The sequence below is a fragment of the Lissotriton vulgaris genome, chromosome 5 (genome assembly GCF_964263255.1).
Source record: "Lissotriton vulgaris chromosome 5, aLisVul1.2, whole genome shotgun sequence".
Taxonomy (NCBI): Eukaryota; Metazoa; Chordata; class Amphibia; order Caudata; family Salamandridae; genus Lissotriton; species Lissotriton vulgaris.
In genome coordinates this window covers 581,324,757-581,343,635 of record NC_141693.1, presented here as the reverse complement: position 1 = coordinate 581,343,635, position 18,879 = coordinate 581,324,757, and the positions used below count along the sequence as shown (strand labels likewise).

The following is an 18,879-nucleotide window of genomic DNA, read 5'->3' as shown; positions in this document are numbered from 1 at the left end:
CAACCCCACTGAGTGTTGTTGTGAATGGATTTATAGTGACCAGCAAGGCTCTCGGGTATCTGGCTACAGAGACCTTATGTTGAATATCGTCATCAATAATTTACACATAGGCCCTTTACTGTTGCATTCTTTCTTCCACAGTTGTCGAATGTACTACTTACTTTTCACTGACATGCATGCAGTAGTGCATGCACTTTCAAAGATTGATGGATAGGTTTGTACCCAAAGAATTGTTTATGTTCAATTGTTTGTCTATGCTGTGCTTTTTTTTGCAGGGTGTCTTCTGGTGACCAACATCGATGGACGAAGCGTCGGCTGCAATGGAGGAGTGCCGCTAATAGGAGGATTTTTTTTCTGCAGGCAACTTACTTACCACTTCCAACAGGACCACTACAACCACATAGATACAGTATCCCTTGCCTTTTTCTCTGACTGTGACTGCATTTCTTGGCTCTCTCTAGGCTTCTAAATTGATCCCTTAACACATCACTTAGTCCACTCCACTATCAAATCTGCACCACACATAGTCATTTGTAAGTGCTCCTACGTAATTCGCAAGTCGCAGCACGCCCCAGGCCGTAGAGGACTGGGATGGCCCCAATGATGAAGCATGTCACCAAGGGGCAACCCTGGTGAGTGAGGGGACACCTAGAAAAAAAGCAATTTCTCCTTTTCTATCTACTATACCTTCTGTCAGGTTACGCAGACCCTAAGCGCCTACCGTACTATGAAACTACATTTCCCATGAGTAGGCGGGAGACTTGCAGGAAGTTTATCTGGGGAACAGACGCGCTTCCTGTTGCGCGTTATTCTGGTTTCTGTTCTGCACCGGCATGAGAGCGGACGCTCTGCAGGCTTTTCTGTCGTGTCTCCTGTGGACTATCACCTCCCCCCCCCCCTGAGGCTCAGTGGGGAGCGCTTCCGTGTTCTGTCCTTGGCGGTAGACGGACTTCACGCGTCTTCAGGTAAAGCCGCTCTAAACTCTTCGGCCGCCCGTGCGGTCAGCTGATTACTGCCTGAACGGATTGTTAAGGGAGGTTCTGTCACTGTTTTCTAACAGAATTCTACCTTTGATGAATTCCTGTTTGGTTGAATTGTGTGTGGCGGAGCACAGTGGCGGTCTATACCACGTGTTAGCGTTCACATCGGGGATCGTTTTTGTACCATTAAAACGGAGCGCGGTAGTAAGGACAACTACGCGTCTCCGTTGTATAACTGTGTATTTCAAAGGAACTCCATAACTGGGCATGTAGTGAGGTAACTACAGGCTACCCCAGTTCTCTTTGTGTAGTGCACCGTGGGGTGTGTTGTTGGCAGAATTCAGTGGTGGTCGCAACTACGTTTTTCTGTTTGACCTTCACCAAAGATTCTCTACTGGGTCATTACTTAGAGAGCGCAGTGTTGTAGTTCTTGCTTCCTACACACTACCGTTTCCCTCTTCCTTTTTGTTGGACCATACATCTTTGCTTTGACTATTTGGAACCCCCTTTGTACATTGAGTCCTCTACCATGTTTGTGGTATGTTGTGAGTAGTGGGTTTGATGTCTTAGTATAACGCGAGTGTGTTTGGTGCGACAGGAGTGTGTTCGTTAACTATATGTTTATGTGTTTCTTAGGCCTTCCTCACAGATTGTGGCAGAAGGGCTATAGTATTTCCTATCCAAGGTCATGTTTTCTTGGTGCTCAGGTACTTGTCTACTTCCTTGGTTATTTAGTGAGACTATATGAGAGTACCCTTGTATGTTAGGACAGCACTTCACTGATGCCTGTCTTGTCTTCTGTTACAGGTATCCTTTCCCTGCTGACCCTACCTTTACCCATCCCACATTTTTTATTTTAGTTTGTTATTTTTCTCCCCCGCATAATGGCTCGAACACCCTGTGTTTACACTTCTGGGTGTTGGTGACATTTGGAGGTGGAACCATATTTGCATCGACTGGATCACGGGGAGTAAACCTGACACCTTCCAGACCAACCCCATTGAGTGTTGTTGTGAATGGATTTATAGTGACCAGCAAGGCTCTCGGGTATCTGGCTACAGAGACCTTATGTTGAATATCGTTATCAATAATTCCACACAGGCCCTGTACTGTCGCATTCTTTCTTTCCACAGTTGTCGAATGTACTACTTACTTTTCACTGACATGCATGCAGTAGTGCATGCACTTTCAAAGATTGATGGATAGGTTTGTACCCAAAGATTTGTTTATGTTCACAATAGTTTGTCTATGCTGTGCTATTTTTTCTTGTCTCCCAAATCCTTTCCCAAAAACCCCCGTACCCATCCATTTTTCAAACCCTAACCCTCTTCCCCCGGGCTGTGTGGTTTTGATTGATGTGTGACTAAATTATTATGACAGCAATAAATCCACACACTTGCTGGGGAGGATAAGGTGATAGCAACAGGCTGGTGAAGAAATCCGAGGATATATTCTTACTCTGCTTGACAAAGAACCATTGCTAATGTGAAAGAACTTCAACCGAATTAGTAGTTATACTTTACCATTTGTTAGGCTACAATGTGGCACTGCTCTACTGTACTTCTGTCACCTGCTATATTCTCAGTTGTACCGTTGAATTGCTCAGGAGGAAAAACCAGATTTCATTTTCTTTTTTTTCATAGGCATGCAACTGCCACTGTGTCACACCACTAGTACCACCGCTATGAGGAAATTTTATCCGACCAAGATTGCCAACATTATTCGGTGTTTCCCGTGGAGCCAGCCCTGGGTCTAGCCCTACTTTCAAACACAAATTACAGGTAAGATAAGCGTTTGGTGATTTGGCACTATGGGTGGATGCTGTTAACTTTTTGGGCCAGGGCATCATGCTCCTCGCGGAGCAAGGCGAGCTCCTGCTGAAGGCGGGACACCATCAGGGTAGTGCGGCGCAGGCGTGCCTTCACTGCCTTGCAGGTGCAATGCCTGTGAGAGGCAGCTGTTGGCCTTGCTGCTCGGCGGTGGCGTTTGCCTTTGGCAGCCCGGCTCAGTCTGGGTGGACCACTGTGCTGGGTGGCAGCCCGTGGGGCCACGGAGGCCGATGCAGACGACGTTGTTGTTGTTGTCGACTGCACACTTTCCTCGTCCTCCAGGGCCACCAGCCGCCGATATTCCGCAACAGTGGCCTCGATCCTCCGTTGCCGGGCCGCTCTAGCCAGCTCCTTCCTCCTTGTTCGTTTGGAAGGAGAACCTATATGAAGAAAGAAAGACATAGTCTGTAACCAATGCTCTTTAAGATTAACTCAATCATTCAGCAGAAATTTGTGTTGCACTACAACTAGCAACTTGCAAGCGCATTACATAACTATTGAGGCCAGTATCTATCTAACCTCACACTTCTTCATCCTTGCTCTAACATTAGTGGGAGTTTAAGGAACAAATTCTACGAGCACTGTGGACTTCCATTGGAGTTGACTATGAAAGTACACCAGTCTTATTCTTCTTCTTATCTCTTGTTTTGGAAAATTGGTACGTTATTTTCTGCAAGCCGGCATAATGCCAGCGCAGTAAACTTGCACCCGAGAAAAAGAGACGCACGCCATGAGGAGTGACCTAGACTTGCGTTGCCGTTGCGTTACTGTACCCGTCCAGTACATGCAGGTGGTGAAGCTCTTACTTTTCTATTACGGGTGGCACTGAGAATACTCTGTTACAACTCAAGGGCTACTGCTTAATTAATGTAACTTTCACCCTACAGTGGAAATGAGTACTAGAAATGGAAAATTGAAGAAGATAAATAATCTGATTATCTATCACTTCACATGGGATGTTTTTGCTTATATATGGGATGACTTTAGGTGCTTTGCTTTTTATTGAGTGACCAGTGATACATCCACACATGAATGACTGAGTACTACTAAACTTATTAAGAGAGGTAGGGAGTGGCCACCATAATAACCGGATCTATGCGGTGCTTGCAATACAAACTACTGCTACTATTTATGGTAGTATTTGGACAAAATTAAAAGTTCTTTTCCTTGCCTTTCCTACACTGGAACGGACGTGCGGGTGCAGCAGTGTTACATGCTCTTCAAAGTTACACTTAGTTCATCCACTGACCGTCTACTCTCTCTAGATCATGGGTACTCACAAACTTTCTCTCAGGGGCTACATTTACAGTGTAGTTTGGGGCCGAGGGCCGCACTGGTGGGGGCGGAGTCAGAGGGGGCAGGGCTAAAGCAAAACGATAACTTGTGACCATGAGGTTGCACACAGGTCCATGCAGCAGATGCCCTCATCCACTGAGCCACCAGACCCAGCATTTACATACATCTCTCTCCCTCCTGCTCTCCCTCCTGCCCTCCCTCCATCTCTCTCTCCCTCCTGCCCTCCCTCTCCCTCCCCCTCTGTCATCTCACTGTGTGAGTGTCTATCTGTGTCAGCCTTCAGCCCGGGTTGAGACCGCTTCCTCAACGCGCACACACAGACAACAACACCAAAGTACTTAACAGGTCTTTAAAAGACCATTAACATATTATTGAGGCTTTGTTTGTTGTAGCGCCCCTGCTTCTCCACCCTGACAATCACTGCTTGCCCGGCCCCACAGAGCAGAGGCTTTGTTCTATTTCACCTCTTTGTGGCCTTGCATCTCCACTCTGCTCTGTGGGGGCCGGGGGAGCAGTGATTGTCAGAGTGGAGATGCAGGGGCGCTAACAGGTGAAATACAAAAAAGCCTCTGCTCTGTGGGGGCCGGGGGAGCAGTGATTGTCTGCAAGGTCTGCGCACCGCCAAGGAAGGCTTGCCGGGCCACCACCGGCCCGCGGGCCGTACTAGGAGTACCCCTGCTCTAGATACACATATGCTATCTAAGAGTCAGATAGTAGCATGATCCAGGTATATGGACACATACAGTTTCTGTGTCACCCACCCAGGCTGTTGTCCTTCCACCCATCATTGCTTCATCATTCACCCAGCCATGCATCTCATATTCTTGCCTTCCCAGCTAGTCTTCAATCTCAATAAGTAAGGAATATATAAGAGCTTACCTCTGGCCGCCACCACCACCGTCTCAACTCTCACAGCCGCCGCCGCCGCCTCCTCCCCTGAAGAATCGCCCTCCGCCTCCGTGTCGAGCACCACCACCTCCACACTGGCCCCGCCACCAGATGTTCCACCTACAAAGTACATTTAAGAACGTTAGAATAAAGCACTCACTAGTCACTAGTCTTTGGTCTAGGAATGAAGACATGTGAAAACAATGTAATTTGTGACTGTCTACGTGAAAGTTAAAAAAAATGTCCCTTTTTCCAGGGAAGGTTGTCTTGCTGCACTTTTTGGCACAACTGATGAAGGCTGTTTTTTTAACACGTACCATTTTTCTCCACACAGACAGAAGATGGACTTCTAACAACAAGATCAAGTTGAAACCAGGTGAGAGCTCGGCTCGACCACAAGAAATGTCTTCAATTAATCGTCAGCACTAACCACTTTTCCATTATCAGTTAAACGTTTACTTTTATTATGACTTCATTTTAATAAATGTGTTTACTTTTAATAAAGCTTTTAAACTTAAATACAATCTGTGTTTTTTGGTCCAGACTAGAGTGACTGAGCGAAAGGTTTTGCAATTTTTGCAAGCATGAGTCCAGATAGAACACTTCAAAAGACATTATGGACAATCCCAGAGGACTTCACTAAGTTGATAGAGCTATTGCTGACTAGAATCATGGGAGTTTCGCCAACCGTGCAATCTTAGTTAGCTACACAGACAGACTAATAAGAATAATCTAGTAATACCACAGGGAGTCATAGTAGAGGCAGGATAAGAATTTAGATACAGTCTACAAGAAGAGCAAAGACAATTTTGAAAAAAGTCAAATGAGGAACGCTAGGAAAAATAGGTACTAGTCTAAAATGAAAACTTACTGGGGCCAGCAGAGGAGCCCTCGCCTGCCCGATCCTGGCCCTGTTGAACAGCATCCGCCGCCTGCTGCTCCTGTGTCCTCCTCTCGCCCCTGGGGGGAGCTGACGTACAACATGAAAGAAAGAACAGAAAACATGGATGATTGTTGCTTGTCAATGTCAACCAAATCAAACATTTCAAAAGAACAATAACAAAATATTTCCGCGAAATTATATTGATTATGGTTACTTTTCATTTATTTGCGGACCTGTGACTTCGAAAGTCACGTAACTCACTAAACAAAGTACTGAAACGTTCACCTAGGACTGGCAGGCAGCAGTCCGCAGGCAAGACGCAAAGTGACAGACAAACTCCATTGTGATTTCAGTCAGATCAGTGACAACACTAACAGTTGCCTGCTACATTACCAGTCATTTAAATAGTCAAACTATCAATCCACCGCCACTATTTTTCTTATTGTCAGGGGTACAAAGGAAGGGGCAGATTTAAGCCCTTGCGGCTCTTTTGCGCCGTTCTTGCGTGACTTTTGTGACGCAGCAGCTAAACAAAAAAGGGCGCCATGGTGCGGCGTATAATATTATAACAACGTGACGCATTTGGGAGATGCATCCCGTTATAAAGCCCTGCGCCATCAGGGGGCGTTCCGGCGCAAGGGAGGGCATTCCTGCGCTGGAACACATCCTAATAGTGGCTGAGGGAAATCTACAAAATATCAATCAGTCACCTTTAGGACAATGATGTGTCACACAAACCCTGCACCTGCTTGAAGCAGACGTACGGCTTGACCCAGCATTGGGGAGATAGGGTACCCCAGAGCATTGATGGAGCTGCGCCATCGTTGCGACGCAACTCCAGCAGTAAAGCTTCGGTGACGTTTTGGGCCCATGGTGCGCCGCATTGCAAATACGGCGCACCATGTTTGGTGGTGGTAGCGGGCCGCACAATTAATGGCGCATCCCTGCTACTTTGCAGGGATGCGACGGTAATTGCAATTCTGCCCCTTAGGGGCATACTTACTTACGCGTTCTGGCGCATCTCCAGAGATGCGCCAGATCAAATGCGTCACGCAAAACTACCCTTGCGACACGGCAGATGTGCCTCATTTACAATGCGGCGCGCCCTGGCGCAAGGGTAGGCACTTGCGTGAGGCATCTCGTTACGTAAGAGCGGCGCATCGCTGGAGTCACGTCGCCAACGCAATGCAACTCCAGTAATGCTCAGGGCCACCCAATACTTAACATGCTGTGTCAGTCCTTTCGCCTGCTTCGAGCAGACATAAGGAATTGAATTGACGTAGCAGCGTCGCAGAAGTGCCTGCGTTAAATCTTGTACATTTCACGCAGGCAATTTTGCGAGGCGCACAGCCGCTGGACCGCCCACCCTGCGTACTAGGAACGCACCCATTGTGGTGCAGGCCCATGGCTTTATAACGTGACGCATCTCCCTAGATGCGTCATGCTGTAAATGACTCGCAGGGATGCGGCACGTTTACGCCGCTGTTGCGTCACGCAAGGCAACGTAAACGTGGCGCAAGGGGCTTGTAAATGTAATCTGCCCCCTAGTGTCTAGCATTACGCAGTTCTGTCAAGTACACTCATACATAATAGTTACTCAGGCCAATGAGACCACGAAATAGAAAACAAATAAGCATAGTAGCAACGCCACTGAGAAGGATAGCAGTGCACCTGAAATGCACAGAAGATTTTGAAATATAATTTAACTACAATGTAATCGTCATCAGCGGCATTATTGGCTTGCTCCATGTAAAAAACAAATATTTGCAATACAACAACACAGAGCAGGAGAAAACATCATAGTAGTGAGTGATTAAATGGCTACTACTACTCACCAAGCCCGGGGATCTCCAAGCCGAGCTGGTCCAGCAGGTCGCGCTCGCGGTCCAGGAGGTCCGTCCAGCGATGGGTGACCTGGCCGTAGGTGCGCTGGACCCCGTAGAGGTGGGATATGGCCCAGCACACCTTCTCCCACCGCCTCCGGCGCTCCCGCATGTTGTAGCCGCCGGCCGCGATCCTGCCGCCTCCCGCGATGGTCCTGGGCAGGCGGCGCTGGACGAAGTAGACCAGCGCGCCCACTTCCTCCGGGCTGAATATCTCCCGTCGCGTCACCTGCTCCCCCCTCAATCTCCCGCATGCTGTCCTGCCACTGGGTCCAGCACTACTCCCCGCCGCCGCTGCGGCCCTCAAGTGCCTGGGCAGCTTCACGGCGCCTGGCTTGACCATGGTCTGGGCAGGTAAGGTAGGAAGAAGTAGAAAATTAAGAAAGAATAGGATAGGGAAGAAGAAAAGAAAAGAGTTTAAAAAAGTAGTTTAAAAGTAAAGAAAAATAGCAGAAAAGACAAAAATATACAGCTAGGAAAAGAGAGGGATAGATAAGAAGCAAAATCGTAAAAAAAAAACTGAAAACAAGCAAAGGATGGCAAAGATACCAAGAGGATTAAACACCATGCCCAGACACAGGAAATTAATGAAAAACAAGATGGCCGGCGCCCGTTCACGAGCGCGAAAGTAAGTTCGCGCGAGATTTTCCTCGCGATCTCGTGCGAACCTCTAGATTTCCCGCGCGATCTCGTGCGAACCTCTACTCGCAATGCGCTTACTGCGCAAGATTATACATAGCGGGCGGAAACGGAAATACGTCACGCAAACAAAATGGCCGCGCCCGTACTCGACCTTGGGGTAAATTCGCGTGTTGCGCTGCAAGCGGCTCGCGAATACTGCAAAAAAACTCGCGAAACAACAAGCCGCAAAAAAATAAAATGCTCATTTGCACGAATTGGCGGCTTCCGCGGTCGGTTTCGCACGACGCCGCGCCCCGCGAATAGCGCGAAAAAAACCGAAAAACGATTTCAGCAAAAGCAAAAGCAATGAGCAGGTGCAAAAGGTCAACCTCATGATTTGTAACGATTCTTTGTAGTGCTTCCTGAGGGGGCCCTCCAGAATTCGGTTGCCTGCTTGCAACTATTGTGTGACCCTGCTCTGACCTTAACTGTATGCCACAAAGGTCCTGATTTACAGCTAAAGGAGCAGACAAGCAGGTGCCAGGCTGGAACTTTAAATTCTTTCAGTGACACATTAATTAGCCCCTAATTCATTATTGTCAGTTGGGGCAGGGCAGGTGTTGTTAATAAACTAACCCCAAATTAATTCATGTCAGTTCAAGCAGGGCAGGTGGGCTTGCTTTTCCCCCCCATCTTCTACAGTGATGATGAACCAGAGGGTGGCATTGATGTAACAGAGGGTGGCATGGGTCAAAGAGAGGGTGCCAGTGGTAAAACAGAGGGTGCTGGGAGGCTGTGATGATGAACCAGACGTAGAAACAACATAGTCGCGACCGTTGCGAGCCGACAAGTAAGTTCGCAATTGCGAACTAGTACCAAATCCTCGCGAACTGGCAGAAACAATTGCGAACACAAAAAAAAAAAAATCCGCAAATTCGCGGGAATTCGCGGATTTTGCGGATTGCGAGTTCGCAAATCCGCAAAATTCGCGAACGCGAGATCTGCAAAATTCGCCCATGCTTATGGAAGAGTCAACATTATTAAAATGACAATCCTCCCAAAAATCACTTTCCTATTTCAGAACATCCCCATGGCTTTTAAGGAAGAGTGGCTTAAAAAGTCCCAGTCAAAAATCATCAGCTTTATATGGACCTTTAAAGGAGTCCGCATTTCATGGGAAAAATTGAGATGACAATATGAGAAAGGAGGCTTGAAGTTGTCAGATTTATCCTATTATGCTTGAGTGTTCCTATTAGAAGGTGGAAAAAGTCTGTTTAATTCACCAGACGACTCAGGAATTGGGAAAATGTATAAAGCTATGTTAAAAGAAGAAGAAGGGGAGGAGTCTGGTTTTATTCATAAATACTGTGACCACCGCTATTTCAAAAAGATACGGTTGAAAACCTTACAGGGTTTAGCATTAACATGGCACAAAGTTAGGAGGGAACTAAAAAGAATCAACTACAATAGCGGGATGGTGCCAATCTTTGACTCACCAGGATCTCCGGAATGGGCTAGGGATTGCTTGGCACGTCCATTAAAAGATGAAGGAATAATTACCTGGAGCTAATTGATGAAAAATGGAGCCTTAATATCATGGGAAGAGGGTCAGGCTTTACTCAACAGCAGACTATTAAGATTTAAATATCTTCAAATGGGGTGGGGTACCAAAAGACTATTAGTCAAAGCAGGAAATCCCCTTTGGTTAATATTCACATTTGCATCTTTTACTTATAAACACAGCCTAAAAGCATAGACGTTTACCAACACAACATTACATTCAAAGAATGGAGCAAAAAGTGAGCATATAAAGATAATAACAATGAAAAGTACATAAAAAGTATACAATTTATTTCAATAAGAAAACATTATACATCATTAAAAGACAATAGTAACCATTAATGAATTACAAACATACAGTGGGAACAAAAATACTAAGGAAAATATTTCCTATAGTTTAGAGAGAACTACACTAGTCAAGAAACACAATCACACTACACAATTCGTATAGTATTGTAGTTGGAACGGTTGTATTAAGGACTTAATGTAGTATAACTCAAGAATTGCATTGACGCATTTCGGTGGGCATGAAAGTAGAGAGCCAACACCTTCTTCAAGATTAAAATACAAGATCCCACACAAAGATAAAATATCTGCAATATAAAAACAATACATAATATAAGATAAAAATTCATAAAATTAGAAACAGTTCACAGTTAGATCACTATACTTCACTAAATGCTCCATACCAGTATCTACTCAAACATATATACAGCAAAACATTTTTTTATATACATATAGCAGTATCATAATTGCTGCACATAGCCTTCCATATTATGCTAAGTGCTCTTTCTATGATGGTTCTATTAGTTAATACAATACACTAAGCCTTCATCATCATTCCACTGATAGTTGGAATTGATTTACCACTGTCAGGATTATAAACGTGGTAATTCTCTGCTACATGTTGCATGGCCTAGGCATCCAAATGAAAATTCATACATAATTTACCTCATATAGTTTGCCAAATGGTACTTCAAACTCCCCAATATTAGACAGCGATACCATAAAAATGGTTATCTAAATATAGGAGTATGGGAAGGTACGAATTAATATTAATGTTAACGCAATAATGTTCAATCAATCAATCAAAGCATTTATATAGCGCACTACTCACCCGGAGGCGCTAGGGAAGGGGGGGGGTCCGCTACTGCTCGAACAGCCAGGTCTTGAGCTGCTTCCTGAAGGCGAGGTGGTCCTGGGTCAGGCGGAGATGGGTCGGGAGGGAGTTCCAAGTCTTGGCGGCCAGGTAGGAAAAGGACCTTCCCCCTCTGGTGGCTCTTCAGAAGCGGGGGACGGCGGTGAGGGCGTGGCTGGTCGATTGAAGCTGGCGTTTGGGAGCGTAGAAGTTGAGGCAACTGTTGAGGTATCCTGGGCTTTGGTTGTGTAGGGCTTTGTGTGCGTGGGTGAGGAGACGGAAGGTGATTCTCTTATTGACTGGGAGCCAGTGCAGGTCTCTCAGGTGTCTGGAGATGTGGTTGCGACGAGGGATGTCCAGGATGAGTCATGCTGAGGCGTTCTGGATCCGCTGGAGTCTCTTCTGGAGTTTGGCAGTGGTTCCAGCGTAGAGGGAGTTGCCGTAGTCCAGTCAGCTGGTGACAAGGGCCTGGGTGACCGTCTTCCTGGTCTCGGTGGGGATCCACCGGAAGATCTTACGTAGCATGCGCAGGATGTTGAAGCACGACGAGGAGACGGCATTGATTTGTCTGGTCATTGAGAGGGAGGAGTCCAGGATGAAGCCCAGGTTGCGTGCGTGGTCTGTTGGTTTGGGTGCGCTGCCCAGGGCGGGGGGCCACCAGGAGTTGTCCCAGGCGGAGGGTGAAGATCCCAGGATGAGGACTTCCGTCTTGTCTGAGTTCAGTTTCAGGCGGCTGTTCATCATCCACTTGGCTACGTCTGTCATCCCATCGTGTAAGTTGGCTCTGGCGGTGGCGGGGTCGTTGATGAGGGAGAGGATCAGCTGGGTGTCGTCAGCGTAGGAGATGATGTTGAGGTTGTGTTGGCGTGCGATGGCTGCGAGGGGGCTCATGTAGACGTTGAAGAGGGTTGGGCTGAGCGAGGAGCCTTGAGGAACGCCGCAGATGACTTCGGTGGCTTCTGATCTGAACGGGGGGAGGCGTACTCTCTGTCTCCTTCTGGCGAGGAAGGAGATGATCCACTCTAGTGCCTTCTCCTGGATTCCGACATTGCTGAGGCGCTGCACTAGGGTACGGTGGCAGACAGTGTTGAAAGCCGCGGAGAGGTCTAGGAGGATGAGGGCCGCTGTTTCTCCGTTGTCGAGCAGGGCTCGGACATCATCGGTGGCTGCAATCAGGGCGGTCTCGGTGCTGTGGTTGGCCCGGAAGCCAGACTGCGAGAGGTCGAGGGATCCGTTCGTCTCAAGGAAGGCAGCCAGTTGTTTGTTGACGGTCTTCTCGATGACTTTTGCAGGAAACGGGAGCAGCGAGATGGGGCGGTAGTTCTTGAGGTCGGTGGAGTCGGCTGATGGCTTCTTTAGTAGAGCGCTGAGTTCGGCGTGCTTCCAGCTCTCCGGGAAGGTAGCGGTGTCGAAGGAGGTGTTGATGATGTCCCACCGGTGGGGTGCAATGACAGCGTCGGCCTTGTTGAAGACGTGGTGAGGGCAGGGGTCGGTCAGAGATCCGGAGTCGATGGAGTTCATCGTGCGGACGTTGTCTTCGGTGCTGATCGGGGTCCAGGCGCGGAGGGTGGTGGTGGGGGGCGGTGGTTCGGTCGTGGCGTGCGTCGGTTGAGTACTGAAGCTGTTGTGTATGTCCGTGATCTTGTTGTGGAAGTAGGAGGTGAGGGAGTTGCAGAGGTCTTGTGAAGGGTTGATGTCATTGTTTCCGGCGTTGGGGTCGGAGAGCTCTTTAACAATGTTGAAGAGATCCTTGCTGTTGTGTGCGTTGTTGTCCAGTCGTTCCTTGAATGCAGTTTTCTTGGTGGCACGAATCAGTTGGTGGTGTTTTCGGGTGGCGAGATTGAGGGCAGTCATGTTGCCCGGTGTTGGGTCTCTGCGCCAGGCTTTCTCGAGGGCTCAGCAGTTCCTCTTGGAGCTCTTGAGTTCGTCGGTGAACCATGGGGCTTTCTTGCTGCCGGGTCTGCTAGGCGGGGTCCTCAGAGGGGCGAGGTCATCTGCGCAGTTGCTGATCCACTTTGTGAGGTTGGTGGCTGCCTGGCTGGGGTTCGTTGCGCCAGTGGGAGGATTTTTGCTCAGGGAAGTTACGAGCTGGTCGGCTGTGATCTTGTTCCAGCTTCTGCGTGCAACCTGTTGCTGGTGGTGGTGGATCGTGGTCCTTCTGAAGCTGAAGTGGACGCAGCTGTGGTCCGTCAAGTGGAGTCCAGTGGCGTGGCTAAAGGTGATGTCCTTGCTGGATGCGAACACGGGGTTGAGTGTGCGTAGTGGGTGGGGGTGGTCACCAGCTACTTGAGTCTGAGGTTTGCGAGGTTGTCCAGTAGGGTGGTGGTTTTGCAGTCGTTGTTGTTCTCCAGGTGGAAGTTGTGGTCCCCGAAGAGGATGTAGTCAGCGGAGGGGACGGCATGCGGGCTGATGAAGTCGGCGATGTCTTCGCTGAATTGTGTGCGTGGTCCCGGGGGTCTGTAGATGAGGGTGCCTCTGAGGGTGATCTTGGGGTTGATGTGGATCTGGAAGTGCAGGTGTTCGGCGGGTGCGAGGGTGTCGTCGGTGTTGGTCATGATGCGGATGGTGTTCCTGTGGATGATGGCGATGCCTCCTCCTGTCTGGTTGACGCGGTCCCTCCGGATGATCTTGTTGCCGTCCGGGATGGCGATGGCAATGTCGGGCGCTGAGGAGGCGTTCATCCAGGTTTCCGTGAGGAAGGCGACGTCAGGGGCTGTGGTATCGAGCAGGTTCCAGAGCTCGACGGCCTGTCTGTGGATGGAGCGGGTGTTGAGCAGGAGGCACTTGAGGTGGTTGCTGCTGGTGTTCGGCTTGGTGGGTGCTGGTGCTGGTGTGGTGCAGATCCGGTTGCAGGTGTACTTGCAGGAGTGGCAGCTGAAGGGTCCGTGGGTGCGTCTCGGGGTGGCTCGGTAGCATCCCGTCCGGCGGGAGGGCTGGTGCCTGCGGGGGCCATGGGTCCTGGCGCTGGGCGCGGTCCAGGCGCAGACGGGCACAGACGGGCTTACCTTTGGCGCTCCTTCGGCGCTCAATCGGTGCTCCCGCTGCACAGTCGCTCTGGGGGCGTCATAAGTGGGGAGCCGGGAGGGCGGGTCAGCTGGGTGGCGGGAGCGGGGTGGCCAATGGGCGAGAGGGGGGCATTGACGCCGGAGGGTACTGGTGGGAATAAAGGACCGAGGGCGCTCAGCGGTGGCTGGGTCATCCGGCGGCTGGGCAGGAAGCACACAGGAAGGGATACAGAAGGCAAAAGGGAAGAGGGGAGGGGGAACACAAAGTTAAATACACGGGGTGAAAAGGCAACAGGGGAGACAGAGGCACAATACAAACGGTGGAATGCAGAGGGGGAGACAAATGTTAAGTGAACAGGGCGAAAGGCAACAGGGGAGACACGGGTAAAAAACAGACGGCGGAATGCAGAGAAAAATGAGGCAGCAGCAGGAAGTGCGCAGCAGTCAGCAGGGCAGGTGCTGGCAGACAGCGGGCAGGAGCAGCGGTGTGGGGGCAACCTCGCCTGGAACAGGCTCAGCGGTCGCTCCCTATCCCTGCGTTTGGTCCCCTTAAGTGAGGAGCCGGGAGGGCGGGTCAGCTGGGTGGCGGGAGCGGGGTGGCCAATGGGCGGGAGGGGGGTGGAGACGCTGGAGGGCAGTGGTGGGAAAGGAGGACCGAGGGCGGCTCAACGGTGGCTGGGTCGTCCGGCGGCTGGGCGGGAAGCACACAGGAAGGGATACAGAAGGCAAATGGGGAGAGGGGAGAGGGAACACAAAGTTAAATGCACGGGGCAAAAAGGCAACAGGGGAGACAGAGGCACAATACAAACGGCGGAGTGCAGAGGGGGAGACAAAAGTTAAGTGAACAGGGCGAAAGGCAACAGGGGAGACACGGGTAAAAAACAGACGGCGGAATGCAGGGAAAAATGAGGCAGCAGCAGGAAGTGCGCAGCAGTCAGCAGGGCAGGGTGCTGGCAGACAGCGGGCAGGAACAGCGGTATGGGGGCGACCTCGCCTGGAACAGGCTCAGCGGTCGCTCCCTATCCCTGCGTTTGTTCCCCTTAAGTGAGGAGCCGGGAGGGCGGGTCAGCTGGGTGGCGGGAGCGGGGTGGCCAATGGGCGGGAGGGGGCGGAGACGCCGGAGGGCAGTGGCAGGAAAGGAGGACCGAGGGCGGCTCAGCGGTGGCTGGGTCATCCGGCGGCTGGGCAGGAAGCACACAGGAAGGGATGCAGAAGGCAAAAGGGGAGAGGGGAGGGGGAACGCAAAGTTAAATACACGGGGCAAAAAGGCAACAGGGGAGACAGAGGCACAATACAAACGGCGGAGTGCAGAGGGGGAGACAAAAGTTAAGTGAACAGGGCGAAAGGCAACAGGGGAGACAAAGGTAAAAAACAGACGGCGGAATGCAGGGAAAAATGAGGCAGCAGCAGGAAGTGCGCAGCAGTCAGCAGGGCATTGTGCTGGCAGACAGCGGGCAGGAGCAGCGGTGTGGGGACGACCTCGCCTGGAACAGGCTCAGCGTTCACTGCATAAAGTACTTAGCCATTTCTATTAGGCAACAACGCGATAATAAAGAACTTAGAACCAGAACCTATCAACATGCACCTTAAGCAAGATTGTGCTTAGTGTATAAGGTTCAAGGCAATCCCAGAATTACAGCAGTATATTTATTAGGAGGTCAGTATTTTATTGTAAAAAATATATTATAAGAAAAACGAGGATGTATCACCCCTTCATTCTTAGTGAGAAATGTCACCAGACATATTCATATCTTCTCATGATAAATGCATTTACTACACCCAGCAGAATCAAATGGCTTTTTGGGCTACATACGATGTTCCTATCATTTATTCTGATACACAAATTAAATATAGAACATAATCTGAAAAAGTCGTCATTCCTATCAGCAACCCAATTATATATGTTGGGAAAAAAGAAGACTATTATCAACATTTTCTCAAAGTCGAAAAATACCATCATAGGGCTAATACCCATATTATTTTACCTGATAGTGCCGATATATATTGGGAGCATCAGCCCACAGGAAAATTCTTGTCTACCAATTGTGTTACGGCACGGCAGGGTTTATAGATCCCAAGTCTCGAAGGCAGCCAAAACCGCCTGTGATCTAGGAACATAAAGGGGAAAAAGACGTATGACTAAAAAGCGTCTTTCCCTTTCCCTATATTACCGACATATGGCTAGGACCTATCAGACATAATATCATAAATACGAAGCATAAGGCATTTTACCTGACGGTGCGGATGCTTTGGGGAACAATAATAAGCTTAAGCTTAAAAACGGCACAGATCGTATAGGTCCCCAGTCTCTTTGTGAGCACGACCACCCGCAGTCTAAAACAACAAAAAGAAGAAGGGAGAAGCAAGTAACTAATAAGCATATCTCCAATTTCTTGTAGAGCCTGATCTATTTGGCAGTGCTCACTGAAGAACCGTACCTGCTATTTTCACGAAACGGCGGATCTCCGGGACATATGTCTCCAGTAATGTGTCTAATCTCGCTAATGGGGCATCTCTATTTAAATACCCAAATACGCTCGCAAATTGTCCCTGATTGTCAGAAGTCGTTACGGTCATTTCCGGGTTCAGGCGATCACCTCCGGGTTGCGATCCTGCCCGTTATCGAAACAGAAAACAGACCCGATTCTATACCTACTCCTAAAAATGGAAGGCTTCCGCAAACAATAAATAAAGGGCTACTAAAACAACAACCAAAGTCGGTTCTTCTTTTAAATGTATTAGCAATATATTAGCTTTGTATATTTTAGCCGCGTAAAATGTCACAGGCAATTTTATTAAAATGCTGTTTCGAAAATACACTGCTTGCATATTCTGACATTTGTATATAACATTTTTATTTAATATACAAAAATGCAGCAATAGTTATAACTTTAAATGCATAATAGGCTACTCACTTATATTAATCTTTCACATGTATACACGTTCTAGCTGTTATTACATGTTCCAACATGGCCGCCTCCATACAAAAGGCAGTTTTATTGCTGTCCGAAGATGCCTTCAATAACAGTGCAATTCAAGTATATACATTCATCATAAAAATACAAATACAAGAACACAAACTATTTTTATGCATACTACAGTAGGTTTGAATATGCAGGGACATTTCCTATGTACATCATAATTGTAGTTGTTCTCACAACAAAGAGCTACAATCTTTTTACATATACCCAAGATTATTGATACACTAACAATATGAATTTGCCCAATGTATACAGAAAAAGAGATAGTGCTTTTCTCATTTAAGATGGTCTAATGACACATTCCCATTCCTCTTTAGAATTCAAGACATTCCTGACAGTATTAAGGTAGAAAGTGTGATACCTTACCACCCTCCCTAAGTTCCAAATCTTCCCCTCCTGTGTTTTAACAGCGTTCTTAAATATCTTTGCAATCTTGGTCGGTTTAGTGAACCCAGACCAGTTTGCTCTGCCCGTAGGCGCTTTGATTTTGACCACATCCCCCACCTTGAATCCCACCTCTTTGACGGTGTGCAACCTATCAAACCTATCCTTCCTGTCCCTCATCGCTTTGTGTTCCCTGCTTTGCCACTGTAACTCTCTAGAGTGACCCGTCCTCCCTTTGTGCCACTCCATCCACCCTGGTACTAGCCTCGTGTTGGGTCTTCTTGCCCTGAGTAGTTCAAATGGCATGACGCCTGTGGTTTGATGGGGGGGTCAGTCGGTAGGCCTCCAGACGTTTCCCTATCTTCTCCTTCCAACTTAATCCAGTGGCCCTTGCTAGTTGGATGCCCTCCTTTGGGGTTTTGTTGAAACCCTCGACCATTTTGTTGGTCTCAGGGTGGTATAGTGCAAAGCGATTACGTTTTTTCCCATTTGTCTCAAGGAAGTCTCACATCTCTTTGGAGCAGATTGCACTCCATTTCCGGTCAACAGGCTTTTAGGCAGACCTTCCCTGAGGAACAGCTCTTGCAGGAACTCAATGACAACCTTGGTGTTGATCTCGGACACAATTTTAACCTCTGGCCACCTTGAATAGAGGTCTATTAGTACTAGAATGTAGGGAGTACGATGCTCACCGGTCAAGGGACCTACAATGTCTAGTGCCACCTCTACCCAGGGACTCAACAGGGGTGGCCTACACTGCATGGGAGGAGTGTGCTGCTTTAAAACCTTGTCGCTGGCAGAGCACGGTACACAGTCTCTTATTTTCCTCTCGATTTCGATATCCATGTTGGGCCAACAATAGTCCGCCCGCATCCTCTGCTTGGTCTTGGTGATCCCCAAGTGCCTTTTGTGGCCAAATCGACTAAGCACTCTCTTAGGGTCTCGGGTGAAAACAATCTGGTGCCCCTGAACAGACACTGGTCGGTGAGTGACAATTCACTCCAAACCATCCAGAACAGTCTCAGTGCCTCACTCTGTTTGTCTTTGTCTTTCCAAGTTTCCTTAATCCTCTCACTTACTTCTCTCAAAAGCCCATCAGCTCTCAGGGCTTCCTTCCAGCTTCCTTCTTCAATGGCCCCTTGGGTGACGACGCACACCTTCTCCGTTAGCATCTCATTGTCATACTCATCATCCTCCTCGACTGCACCTACTTCTTCCTTCACTTCCCGTACAAAGCGTGGGAGACAGTCAGCTGCCAGGTTCCTTGCTCCCGGTACATATTCGACATCGAAGGTGTACAGCTGCAGATGTACGACCCAACCCCTGATCCTGCTCGAAATTGAGTTCAGCCCTTTCTTGTTGAATACTTCAACCAACGACTTATGGTCTGTCCTAAGATCGAATTTCGTTCCCAACACAAAATCTCAGAAT

The 18,879-nt window shown here is 48.7% G+C and overlaps 1 protein-coding gene across 1 annotated transcript in view; it reads right to left on the bottom strand.

Annotated features, from left to right (window-relative positions):
* Window positions 1-18,294, bottom strand: part of LOC147711289 (uncharacterized) — a 180,899-nt gene extending 162,605 nt beyond the window's left edge. Inside the window, exon 1 of the mRNA XM_086919446.1 lies at window positions 17,958-18,294. Within this exon, the coding sequence (XP_086775572.1) occupies window positions 17,958-18,294 (337 nt within the window). The remainder of the gene's footprint in view (window positions 1-17,957) is intronic.
* Window positions 18,295-18,879: the final 585 nt, after the last annotated feature.